This window comes from Trachurus japonicus, chromosome 11 (assembly GCF_045865225.1).
Source record: "Trachurus japonicus isolate A0001 chromosome 11, Traja_1.0".
Classification (NCBI taxonomy): Eukaryota; Metazoa; Chordata; class Actinopteri; order Carangiformes; family Carangidae; genus Trachurus; species Trachurus japonicus.
This window is the reverse complement of record NC_140917.1, coordinates 268,055-281,867: the sequence shown is the minus strand read 5'-3', so window position 1 is coordinate 281,867 and position 13,813 is coordinate 268,055. Positions and strand designations below refer to the sequence as shown.

The 13,813-nt window shown below is 41.7% G+C and overlaps 1 protein-coding gene across 1 annotated transcript; it reads right to left on the bottom strand.

Moving 5' to 3' along the window:
* Window positions 1-9,869: 9,869 nt before the first annotated feature.
* On the bottom strand, window positions 9,870-12,476 carry LOC146977816 (uncharacterized). Its single transcript, XM_085790509.1, has 5 exons — window positions 12,424-12,476; window positions 10,921-11,067; window positions 10,514-10,787; window positions 10,236-10,413; window positions 9,870-9,955 (listed from the first exon to the last, which is right to left on the bottom strand). The coding sequence occupies exons 1-5, from the start codon at window positions 12,474-12,476 to the stop codon at window positions 9,870-9,872; spliced, it is 738 nt and encodes a 245-aa protein (XP_085646635.1).
* Window positions 12,477-13,813: the final 1,337 nt, after the last annotated feature.

Here is a 13,813-nt window from a genome sequence, read left to right as displayed (position 1 = left end):
CAAGTGGAGCAGAGAAGCCGCCTGAACCCGGCAAAGTAAAGAAAAAAACCCAACGTCAGCACCGAGTCAATGCATTTCACACAGCGCCACCAGCAAGAGGGTTTTATTAAAAAAAGATAGAGAGAGAGAGAAAGGAAGCCCGTATCCTATTCTCAGCGTGAATCCGGCCCAGACTGACGCGTCTGGTCAGGAACTGCAGTTGAGAATTTATTATTATTAAGCTTATAAGTTGTTTATGTTCAGTTTTTTACTCTGTGACAGAGAAGTCAACAGGACAGGGGGGCGTATTAACCCGCTGAAACAACAGGTGACACCATGAGGGGGCGATGGACCCGTCAGTTATTACATTTTCTCAGTTGCATGTAAACTGAGACAAGGACAGAAGTCCGACTTGACGCCAAAATCGAATTTTGAGCCGAGCTGGATGAAGCTCTGCATGTAAACGTACTGAGTGTCACTGTCCCTTTAAATGCTAATGAGCCACTGCTCACCAGGCTGAGGGAACAGCTGGTAAACCACATGGATTCAACCTCAGGAGCCTCAACATCACTTTGTTTTGAGTCAATTGTCACATTTTGTGCGGTGGAAGCAGAAGTCAGTTCCTGCAGAAGTAACTTCTGTTCCTCTGTAAATCCACCATGCAGTGTCTTTGTCTTTCCACTAGGTGGAGCCAGAGACCTTGTTGTGGAAATTCTCTGTAGCTGGTGAAGAATGAAATGAATGAATGAAAGTGGGTGATGGTAAAGAAAAGACAAAGACAATGGGATGACATAAACATGTATATATACATTTATACATTTATACCCCCTGTATGTCTCTACCCTGTTTCTTTTGTGTCCTTGTAAGCGTCTTTGGGTTATTGAAAAGCGCTATATAAATTAAATGAATTATTATTATTATTATTATACCTGAGGAACGCCCCCCCAGGTATATTCCACATCCCTTTGTCTGCTGCAGGGGTCGGCCCCCGACTCAGGATGTCTTTGAGCCCGTTTTTACAAGCAGTTTGTCTCAAAGGGCTTCACATGGCGTCATAACAACCAGTGTTGGGGCTTGTTACTCAAAAAAGTAATATATTACACTGTCAAAAATAGTAATGCCTTACATTACTGTGGTGAGACTGGGTGGGAGGCGGAGCAAGGATCTCATGCAGGTGTAGGGAGAGCGACGACCGTCACACTGAGCTCAAACATTCCTCTCACATTCTTTAAAATCCTCATCTGAGGAAACTAAACCTGTTTTGGGTCAAAGATGATAAATTATTCCGTGATCGCACAACGTCGCACAGACAGAAATGTTTTGCTTTTCCACAGGGCCAGATGTTTGGAGAGATTTCTCCCCTTAATAAATTAAATCATCATTTAAAAACTAGATTTTATATTTACTTGGCTTATCTTTGTCTAATATTAAAATTAGTTTGATGATATTAAACATTTATGGTGAGACACTGCAGGTCAATAGGGGAAAAGTTTAACAGATCACAAGTTTATCACTCACATTAAGACAAAGTGTTGTCAAGTTTTATGTTTGAATATGTAAATGAGTCAATATCTAATGAAATATGCACTAATTTGCATACATTTCCAGAACAGAAACCTGAACAATGGATAAAGCTTCCTTGTTTTATCTCGTTGACATATTAGAGTCTTTAGTTTTTCCAGAGGAGGATTGTGGATATCTCTTTCTATCACTCTGTAAATGAGAAAATACTGTCACCAGCCCTTTAAAACATCTAATGTCTCCATGTTTGTAGTAATAAAATGTTGTCTAAATGAGGCTGTGAATGATATATCAACAATCCCCTCTGTAAAAACCTTCAGAATATAGAAAGGGATCAAAGTGGAAGGTTTGGTGTCTGGAAGCTGCTGAAGTGGAGATTTCTAGCTCAGAGTCTGAGTCTGAACAAACTCTTTAAAGACTTGGACTGTGAAACTACAGAGATTGTTATTGTCAATCCTACTGTTAGGATTTGTTGCTATGATACAAAGGAAATGACATCATTGTTCAGGAGAGAGAGAGCTTCACAATGACACCTGACATGACATGGCTTAGACTAACTCCTGGTGAGTTTATTAGGAGAAATCTACTGACAAACAAGCCCCCCCCCCCCCCCCCCCCCCCCCCCCGCTTCCCCATTTCCTGTCTCTCTCTCAACTGTGCTTTCAATTAAAGGCCAATGCCCCAAAAAATACTTAGAAAACAAAAAAACCGCAAGAGGAAACGCTAAAGAAATCTGGACAAATACTAAAAAACTGACAGGAAGTAGAGAAATGATGGAGTTAGAGCTCTAAGGGAAACATCAACTAGGGGTTGTCTGTCTTCATCTGACACCAACAGGCAAAAACATTGTTTTTTCATTTTGCTTCCTAAACATGTCTTCTTTCAAAATAGTGGAAAGGAATGGTGTAAAATCCACATTAAGGTTTTTATTTTACTTTATTTTGTCTTGATCGTGGTTTGATGGGAAGGCAAGGCAGTTTTATTTGTATAGCCCGTTTTTACCAACAGTTTGTCTCAAAGGGCTTCACATCCCATCATAACAACATCCTCTAATGTGCTGTTTCATAGCTGTAGGGGCCAGTGCCCGTGGCCCTAATGAGTTCTTTCAGATAGGATGGAGCTTTATCATTAAGAGCCTTATACGTCAGTTCTCTCTTCCTAATGTAGTGTATTATCCACCTGAACTTTTAGCTTTAACATCATGTAGCAGACCACTTTTTGGTTTTATGTATTGCTGTTACTCATTTTGTCCACAAGAGGGCAGCCTTGTATTGCTCAAATGGTTAAATAAGTTAAAATCTTTAAAAACTAAAGGTTAAGTTACTTTAAATGCATTGTGACATGATTTCGTTACATAAATATATTTCATGATTTGAGTGCATTATAGTAAAATGTCATTCATCTGGTTTTTATGTGCATATTGTCCGTTTTGAAGGTTATATTTGTAATGAGCTTTTATTTTGAAGAGACCGCTAACATACCTTGTCACTTCCTGGCTGTATTGTGTCTTCCGGTATAAACAAGGAACAGTATGAATGAGCTGACGGTAAAAGTAAAAGGTTTTAAGGTGAACTAAGGAAAATAAGGAGATAAAGCAACGGTAACTCAAGAATAAAACACCAAAGACGGTATTAGCTACCCCCCAGGAGGTATAAGGTTAGTGTGTGTGTTACAGTCATATTTACGTTATGTTACTATGCTAAAGCTAAGCTAATTCTCGCTCCCCTGCGGTGAAGCTACGGTGTATTGTACAGCGCAGAGTAGAAACATAAATGTAATTGTGCTTTTTGTGTTTTCTTCAGTTCTCACGTTGGTTTTCTACAAAGTGGTTTATGGAGCTGTTTGTGAAAATAAAGACAGTTTGAGAAAATCATCAGTCGGGTCCACAATCTGTCGGAGGGTATGCTACACATCATGTATTATGTTTATTCTTTGTATGTGTGCCCTTTTTTGGGAATTGAAGGAAAGTGTGAATTGGTGCTTTACTTCATGGACATGTTTTGCTTAGAAGTAAACAAATCGAAGGCAGATGTTATAAGAGAGAAAGACGCACATACATTTATAAAGATGTTGCATTAGTTTTTTAGTAACAGTAATAGATTAGATAATGAGTAGTGAAATGTGAAATGCACCCTAGGAGAATGTCTTTCCTGTTGTTCACATGTTTCCTGTGAGAGCCTTGCTTAAGTTTATGTCTTAGCCTCGTCCGGAGTATGAATGCAAGGTCGTAAAACTCTATAGATCCTCTCATGTTCATAGACGCAAAACATGAACTGTGTTTGTTAAACACAATTGTTTAGATTAACAGATACATGGATTGTTCATGTTAATGTTGAACACTTAATGCCTATTATGGTAAGATATATCCTTATGTTGGGAGAAGGTGGAGTTTTGGAGTTAGAAAGTATATGATCATGGTGTTGAGCCATAGGAGGAAGATCTCACTTTGGCACCAGAGATGCTTCAGGATTCGGCATTTTTTGTCCACTGTTCTTCTTGTTGTTAATAAACTTCTTTTTAAATACAAGGTAAGACGTGTCGGCGGTGATCCCTTCTTTTCATCAACACATCAATATACCACACTAACTCCTGTCAAAACCCTCGCTGCAGCATTCTGGACCAGCTGGAGACTCTTTAGAGAGTTTTTCAGACATCCTGACAGGAGAGAGTTGCAGTAGCCTAGAAGTGATGAATGCACCAGTCAGTTGATTCTGAAGTCAGTCACTCTGATCAGAAATCAACGTGTTTCATACATTTATTCCATGTTCTTATGTACATATTGGCCTGATTTATAAACAAACTAAATACATTCACAATAATCAAACAACATGAAACATTTACAATATTTATCAGGTTTTTTTTCTTCACAATTAGGCCTATTCATGTTCTTTTCACACTGAATCTTTGCATCAGCCAGCGCTGCCTCATAAAAAAGCAATGGAGAAAAAATGGCAATAGATTTATTTTTATTTTGATAAAATATGTTACAAAATATATTGGCTTTAACATTGGTTAAGGTAAGAAAACAAGAATGAAATTGAGTGAGTGTGAGAAGACACCTTCCAAATAATCTGAACATTGTTATCAGCAGTTTATTGAAGCAGCAGACTGCATAATGTTCTTATGTTTCATTCATTTTCACCTGTTGCACTTTTGGACACTTTTGTTGTATGAACTTGTATTACTCGTTATGTACTTCAGATTATAAGGAATTTGTACAATGAATCAACTTCCACTGCTCATCATTAAGGCAAAGTGCACAACTGTTCATTTGTGAAAGGAACTTGAGCTGTGATGATAGTTTTGGATTATTAAATCAGTCTGTAGTTGTCTGTCTGCTCTCTCTGAGCTTTACCACAGCACCGGTGTTTTTTTTTAAAGAGGTGAGTCACCTGACGTCACCTGTTGATTGGAGGAAAGCAGCCACACCTCCTCTCATCGGCAGAGGCGGGGGGAGCACATGCCACCCCTGCAATCTGATTGGCCACCCCGTGTGCCCCCCCCCAGTGGTCATTGTCCTGTCCTGTCCTGTAATGTCAATCACTGCCGCCGGTGACAGGTTTCTACAACGTTTTTTTAAATTACCGTAAATCTTAGATGGTTCGCGCAATCAAAAAGAAAGGAAACCAGTTTCTGAAAGCAGACATCTGATATACTGGTCATTACGGTAATCCCAGGCACAGCGCCACAGCAGCCCCGGGAAAGCCGAGGTTTGAATGAGGAAGGAGAGAGTGACTGAATGTGACGGAGCTGTGTTGACAAGTGAGATTTTATCGCACTTTATTATTTATCGCACGCGTGACCAAGGATTTCAAAGTGTGGGCTGGCTTGACTTCAGTGCACTTTACGTGTATTTTAGTGTGTTTTTCACCGTGTGTTGTATCCGTGTGTTCTTGCTGTGTTATTTTCCATGGGTTTGCCTTTTTGAACCGTGTTTTTACCGTGTTTGCTCGTTTTTTTTCGCCGTGTTTTTCTATATATTTTTTCTGTCACTCCGGAGGTCGTCCGGGAAGATAATAATATCCAGCACGTTCAGAGATGGAGGAAATTCATCTGAATTTGGGTGAGTAGTAAAGATTGATCATGTTTTGCTGTTTCAATTTCTGTTTCTTTCTTTGTTTTTATATATATATATATATATATATATATATATATATATATATATATATATATATATATATATATATAGGCTATATCTCTGCTGCTTCACTAAACACTTAATTTCAATATTCTTCTTAGTGGCTGTTTCAATATTATCCTGCTAGTTTCAAACAATGTAATGTGGAATAGCATCTTATTGTTTTATTTATTTTACTGAAGGTGTCTTACTTATTGTGATTCTAGACACTGCTGCCATGTGTATTACTTTTTTGTATTCTATTGCTGATATCAAAAATGTTCTTTGAGATGATTCTGATCTGATTTTCTTTTACTTTTAGGATGTCTTCTGAAGAACAGCCATCAACAACACTACAAGTCTTTGCCAGCTGTTTCCCTGTCCCTACTTGTACTGGAGAGATGGAGAAGGCAGTACACTGTCTACAAAAGAAACACTCAATGGAAATGTCAGCAGTGCAGTGTAGGTCTCTGCTTACAGCTGGACAGGCATTGCTGTTTGCAGTAAGTTACCAGCAGGGCCAAAAACGCCTGGACCTCACAAAAATGAGACCTAAAACAAACAACTACTGGTTCAAAATTGACATAATTGTTGTTTCTAGTGTATTATAGTTCAAAGTTCATTTCGCACATTCAAATTATTTTATCCATGTATATTCTCAGTGCCTTATTGAGTAAAAACCACTAAAAATTCAATTTGTTTGTTTGTTATTACAACCTGTTATAACACTTATAATAATAATAATAATAATAACAACTTTATTTATATAGCATTATATAGCACCTTTCAAAAACAAGTTACAAGGTGCTGTACAATAACAACAGAAATAAAACAGGTCAAATACAATTTCCTGGCAACAACATAATAAAACCACCTGAGAAATAAAATTGGACTTAAAATTATAAAATCACCCACCCACCCACAACAAAGTAATCATACAATAATGATAAAACAAAATGAAAACAAAATTAAGAGAAGGCAGAAGTGAGTTTTAAGAAGAGATTTAAAAGAAGCCACTGAGATGGCCGGGCAGGGTGTTCCACAGCTGTGGAGCACGGACAGCAAAGGCCCGGTCACCTTTGGTGACAAGACGGGACCTTGGAACCGTAAGCAGGGCAGCACCGGCGGATCTCAGGCAGCGGTCAGGCTCGTATGGTAAAAGAGTGGTGTCAAACTGCTCTCGGGTCTGTACGACCTTATTTACAAAATGATGAAGAAATTCCTCACACTTCTCTGGGGAGGGATCAGGAAACTGGCTGGGTGCAGGTTGGGTCACAGAGTGAATGGTTTTAAAAAGTACCCTGGGATTATGGCCCTGACTGGCAATCAAATTAGCAAAATACGAGTTCCTAGCCACTTTGACAGCACACTGATATGAGGACATGAGACCTTTAAGGGAGATGAGGGAGCCACTGTGCCGCTCTGCCTTCCTGCACTGTCTCTTTAAAGGCTTGAGATCTTCACTCAACCATGGGCATGAAGAGGTAGTCCTCTTTTTATTTCTTACGGGTGCAAAGGAATCTAGAATAGTAGTGCAGGAGTTGTTGAAATCACTGACCAGTTTATCTACAGAGAGAGGGGGTTGTAGATGGTTGCCACGCATTGAAGTAAAGGCATGGCAGAAGGTTGGAGCAGAGAGTGAGCTAAGAGGACGAGAGCGGATATATGAGGTGGGTTTAGGGACTGGAGAGAGGTGGGGGACCTGGAAAAGAACTGCTTTGTGATCAGAGGCCACAAAGTCAGTCAGAGAAACACCATCCAGACAGAACCCGTGGGAGAGGACAAGATCCAGGGTGTGACCTTTAACATGGCTTGGTTGCTTTACCGATTGAGTCAAATTAAAAGAGTTTATAAGAGTAATAAAATCAGAGGTGAACGAGGAGGCAGATGGACAGCAGACGTGAATATTAAAATCCCCTAAAATCAGAACTCTGTCGTGTTGTGACATAATGAGAAATAACAGATCCGAAAATTCCTGTAAAAAACCAGCAGTGGATTTGGGGGGGGGGGGGGGGCTGTAGATTAAGACACATAACATTGGGAGTTCATTTTTTAAAAAGAAGCTGAGACACTCAAAGCTGGAGAAGGAGCCCAGCGAGATGGGGGAGCAGTTGAATGCACTTCTATGGATAACAGCGAGCCCCCCTCCTCTGCCTGTCACTCTAGGCTGGTGGAAAAAGCAAACATCACACAGTAGAGAAAAACAACTGCCAGATGTTGAAAGAAGAAGTTGTCCTGAAAAAAGGGACAAAAGCACAGACTCATAGCAGACTGTATGACACTTTTACAGCTAAAGAAACAAAATAAGTCCAGGTGGACTGGTTAATATTATAGGAGATAAAGGCAAGGCAAGGCAATTTTATTTGTATAGTCCGTTTTTACAAACAGTTTGTCTCAAAGGGCTTTACATGGCATCATAACAACATCCTCTGTCCTTAGACCCTCACATCCACTGAGGAAAAACTCCATGGAAAACCCTTTTAACAGGGAAAACCAGGAGAAACCTCAGGGTGAGCAACAGAGGAGGGATCATCAGGAGTTAGGAAGAGAGAGCACATCTCTCCCACCTTAGCTTCTCTCCACTGGCTTCCTGTAGGATTTAGAATAGACTTCAAAATCCTTCTGCTGACTTATAAGGCTCTTAATGATAAAGCTCCAACCTATCTGAAAGAACTAATCATTCCTTACTGTCCTACCAGAGCACTCCGCTCCCAGAACGCAGGTCTGTTAGTGACTCCCAGTATCTCTAAAAACAGACTGGGAGGTAGAGCCTTCAGTTACCGGGCTCCTTTACTGTGGAACCAGCTCTCTCCATGGGTCAAAGAGGCAGACACTCTAACTACATTTAAGTCTAGACTTAAGACCTTCCTTTATGACAGGGCTTTTAGTTAGGGCTGGTTCAGGTAGCTCTGAACCATTTTATAGCTACGCTGCTATAGGCTTAGACTGCTGGGGACACATCTGGTTACACAGAGCCCTCTCCTTTCTCCTCCTCTCCTCTCCTCTCCTCTCCTCTCCTCTCCTCTCCTCTCCTCTCCTTTCTCCTCCTCCTCTCCTCTCCTCTCCCCTCCCCTCCCCTCCCCTCCCCTCCCCTCTCCTCTCCTCTCCTTTCCCCTCTCCTCTCCTCTCCTCTCCTCTCCTCTCCTCTCCTCTCCTCTCCTTTCCCCTCTCCTCTCCTCTCCTCTCCTCTCCTCTCCTCTCCTCTCCTCTCCTCTCCCCTCCCCTCCCCTCCCCTCTCCTCTCCTCTCCTTTCCCCTCTCCTCTCCTCTCCTCTCCTCCCCTCCCCTCCCCTCCCCTCCCCTCTCCTCCCCTCTCCTCTCCTCAGTATATTTTTGAACTGTCATTTTCTGTTGTACTTTGTAGTTTGGCCTTGGTGTCTCGCACTCTCTCTGTGTTTCCTCAGATCCACCGGAGCTCCATCTCTCTGCACCAGCCGCCGCCTGCATCGCCCCCCTCCCACCTCTTCCCCTGCTGTTAGACCGGCCTCCCCTTCCTTCCCATGGACCAGTCTGCCACCCAGTCCTCCCATCGAGCTGGCCAGCTCTCCCTGCCCCACCCCCCCCCCCCCCCCCCCTCACCAGAGACTGCCTTCATCAACTCCTGCTAACATTTCCATATTTCGCACATTCTGTGACAAACTGTAAACTGTTTTCTTGTCTGTAACAACATCTATTGCACGTCTGTCCGTCCTGGGTGATGATCCCTCCTCTGTTGCTCACCCTGAGGTTTCTCCGATTTTTCCCTGTTAAAAGGGTTTTCCATGGAGTTTTTCCTCAGTGGATGTGAGGGTCTAAGGACAGAGGATGTTGTTATGATGGGATGTAAAGCCCTTTGAGACAAACTGTTTGTAAAAACGGGCTATACAAATAAAATTGCCTTGCCTTGCCTTGCCTGTCTCCTCTAGCGCTGCTGCTGCAGATCAGCTGTTCTGTGTCTCAGGTGAAAATGAAACGCTTTACTCGCCACAAAAACATAAAAATAAGTACTTAACGTTTTGTTTTCTTAAAATATTTATTCACCACGATGTAGTAGGGAGTTCAAAGTACCAGAATCACACAAAATATCAAAAGCGTGGAAATAGTACTTTTCCACCTATTTTGGCTATTTGCCACAATCGAACGTCCGCGACATCCGACGGGTTTTCCCAGGCCGCCACACATATGGACACTGCCACCAACTTCATTACTCTGTAGCAAAGAAGGGATACATGTATAAGAATGCATCCTATTAACATTATGTTCAAAGAAGAGATTTACTGTACCTGCACCAGCTGAATATCTATTATTTGGTTGCGTTCCAGACTCACAAGGGTGTAACTTCCAAATTTGGCTGAGTGACCTAATACAGAATAAGATAGATAGAAAGAGAATACTTTATTCATCCCTAGCAGGGAAATTCAAGTTAGTCCAGTAGCTCACACAACAATGACACAAAAAAGATGAACACAAAAAACATTTTTAACAAGTGTTATATAAAAAAATAAAAAAAGAATACATGTTAATGGCCATATTATATTTTACATAAAAATAAATATCTATAGGCTTAATGTTTGTTGTAAATTACAATGTTTTGACATGATAAAAGTAGTTATGTGATTCTGTCAGGTTTCATTTCCTACCTGGTGAGTCTGCCCTCATGTCTCCACCCAGTGCCAGCTTGCCTTGTAGTTTTAAGTTTTGGAGTATGATGTCTTGATCTTGCTTCCACTTGTGGTTTATAGCAGGTTCCAGATATGTCCTTGCATGTCTTCTGAAGGTGTCATATTTGAAAAGCTGCATATTGATGGCCTTGCAGATCTGAAAATAAAACAGAGTTGATATTGACATTCTTGTTTTGGGGATTTATGGACCAGAGAGAGGAAGTCGTCTCATACAAAATTCTAAATGTTCATACTACATTTTCAAATTGAAAGAAGGATGCCCCAGTGAAGTAGACACCTGCAGACACCTCCAAGTTACCAACTGGTGTGCTCCCCTTCACTGGCTGACTCTGCCATTTTCGTGTGTACTGGCAGTTGGGGCAGTGTTGATGGAAGGCAACATAGGTGCCTATTTTACGTTGCTGCAGATCACACTTCCATTTACACAATGGGCAGGTTTCAAAAAGCTCTCTGAGACAGCTCTCGAAGACAATGAATTTAGGCTGGTGATGTACAGCAGATTCTGTCTCACTGTATGTAAAGAAAAAAAATCAGTTCTCATTCAACGCAACACACGCAACACAAAACACTATACATTGTAGGAAATTTCAGTAAAGCCTCTTTCAGACATGATGTGCTTCACAGACTCAAACTGTGATTTTACCTCATTTTAGATGTGCCTGACAAAGACTCCCCAGGCTGGTATGTGGAGTCGAGTGTCTGTTGAATTTCTGATAGACTGTCCTCTGCTGTCTCTTCTTCTTCATTGTCCTCCTCCTCCAGAAACTCCAAGCGAGGCCTCTTTGCAGGTCTGCTCCAAGATAAATCATCAGACTTTTTTACAGGGGTAGATGTTAGCTGCATCCATGGGGGGTGGGAGTCTGTTTCTGTGGCCCTACTAAAAGAGGACACAGTGGCCTGGGTACCTGATAGAACACAGACCCAACAACAGTTAGTAGTTGTATACAAGTTAATTCAACAGTAGCAATCTGCCAATATTATGATGTTATTATGTTTTTGTACGTTACTAACATTGCTCATACATTTAACAACAAAAAACATTTTTCTTTAGTTCCCACCAAACATAGCTTTACTTCTCACGTGATGTTTTAATGTTCCATAAGCCAACTGAGTGGCTACGGATCTGTGTCCTGTGAGACCTGACAGATTACACTGGGTGCCTATGGATGCCATGCTGGTGAGTGTCTGGGTAGAGACGCTGACTTTCCCTACAGGCACATGTGTGCAAACACTGGCAGAGGTAGCCTGTTATGGTGAAAAGTAACATTAGTCTTAAGTAGCCTAATAGAGACAATTCATACTCATGTAACACTACAAACATGTGTTCCTATACAAAATAAAACATTTAACGGTAAAGTGATATTGTACTGTTAATGTGGCACCCTGGATGTTTTAGTGGTATTATTTATGTTATTAACTGGGCCACCCCCCTTAATTTTTCTGATTACTCTTATTGCTTGTGTAGACACACCTGATTTCAGACTGAACTAGAGTAGTTGCTTATTTACAACAATAGATGGCAGTAGCAACCCGGTAGAGTGACGGTTGTAGGTAACAGATGTGCTCGGATTCACGCCAGATCGGCTCGGGAGGGAGTGCTGTTGTACTGTATATCAGCACGGGTGTGATTCGGTCGTAGGCACGAGGCCGCAGGCTGTAGCCATGGATGAAGATATTGATATAATACATAGTTGTAGCTTGGAAAGTACTTTGAGAAGACACGGAAGTGTCTGTACCAGGGGGAGTTTGTCTGTGTGTGTTTGTGCAGGTTCCCGAGCCGATCTCGCAGCCTGAGCACACCCGGTAACCGGCTTGTCCCGTTGTCATGGCGACCACTGTTGTCCAGAGGAAGTCCGGTCAAAGTCGCTACAGTTTAACAGGCTACTCGTTACAACTTCACCAGTGTGCTTATCTGCCTGTGTTGTATTAACAGGTTGCATCAAAATAAATAAACCCCATCACACGTGAAACAACAGCAATTTATGTTTATCAGAAAACGTTTTATGGCCACTTGTTAGTGCTAATGATGGGTCGCTAACTTGGTATCTTAACGTCCGTCAGTTAGACATAGACATAATTACATTCCATAATGTTAATATCAGGGTAACGTATATTAACAGATTTGTATCTGTTTATTATCACTTACTGCTTGTGGCTCCGAGCCTCCGTTGACGCCTTTAATTGACGGGACAGATCCATGTTTCAGAATCAGCTGTTTCACAAACCCGGTGTCATACTGACCCTTGTTGAGAAAGCTGTCAGCGCTGAAGTGACGATCACAAACCACGACATTTGGCTGAGGCCGTTGGTCAACAAAAACAAATCCTTCCCAGAGCTTTCTACTTTTGTTGTCTTTGGGCAAGGAAAACAGCTGTGAATGTCCTTCACAACCCAAAAAACAATAACGGACTGTTCGGCGAGACATCCTTTTTCTTTTTTCAAAATTTCTTTGAAGAAGCAGGGAGAGATGCCGGCTGGGGGCGGGCGTCGTGGGTTTGTTTTGGTCAGAACCTGGTCAGAACCCTGGCAGTTCGGACATTAGTCCTGATTGGACGGTAAAACCTTACGTCAGGTTTTGCACAAATCTCGCGGAGATATCGTTACCAAGGATACAGGGAGACTGAAGAGCAGGTGAAATCTCGTTGGGGGATTACAGCAGGACCCCTACAGCTCATGTTGTGCAACTTCACAGAGGTTCAGCATAGACATACGGCATTATAACATTGTACACATGATCTGAAATAGGGAACAGCATAATATGTCTCCTTTAATAAACTATCCTTCCAGGTTTGACGGTCTTCCTCATGTTGGCTGGAATGTGTTTTCCTTTCCAGCTGTCTGGTCTTCTGTTTCAAAGCGCGCAGGTTTGGGCTGTACCAGGGAGCTATTCTTTTCTGATTGATAACTTTCTTTTTGAGGGGAGCTACAGCATCAAGTGTTCCAAGGAGTGCTGCTGCAGTGCTATCCACAAGATAGTCCACCTGTGTGGGGGTGAAACCAGCATCACTGCCCATAGTATGGTTACAGAATGTGGTGAAGTCAGCATCACTGCCCATAATATGGTTACAGGATGTGGCAGCAAGCTCTGCTGGAATAAGCTCTTTAAATCTAGAAACAGCAGTGTCAGATAGACATCTACTGTAGCGGGATTTTTTCCCAGGTAGGATATAATTTGTTAAAGTAAATTCAAATGTTATTAAAGAATGGTCAGACAAGACGGGGTTCTGAGGAAGAACTGTGACATGGTCAGCTTCTATTCCATAAGTAAGTACTAAGTCAAGGATATGATTAAAAGTGTGAGTGGGTTTGTTTACCCTCTGAGAGAAGCCGACTGAATCCAAAAGTGACTTGAATGCAGTAGCCAGACAATCATCATCGACGTCCACATGAATGTTAAAGTCACCTACTATAATGACTTTGTCTGAGCTCATTGCTAAATTTGACAGAAAGTCAGGGAATTCTTCTAGAAACTCAGAATAAGGTGCAGGAGGACGATACACTACAGCAAGTAAGAGTGGTTTTTCTGCTTTCCAGTC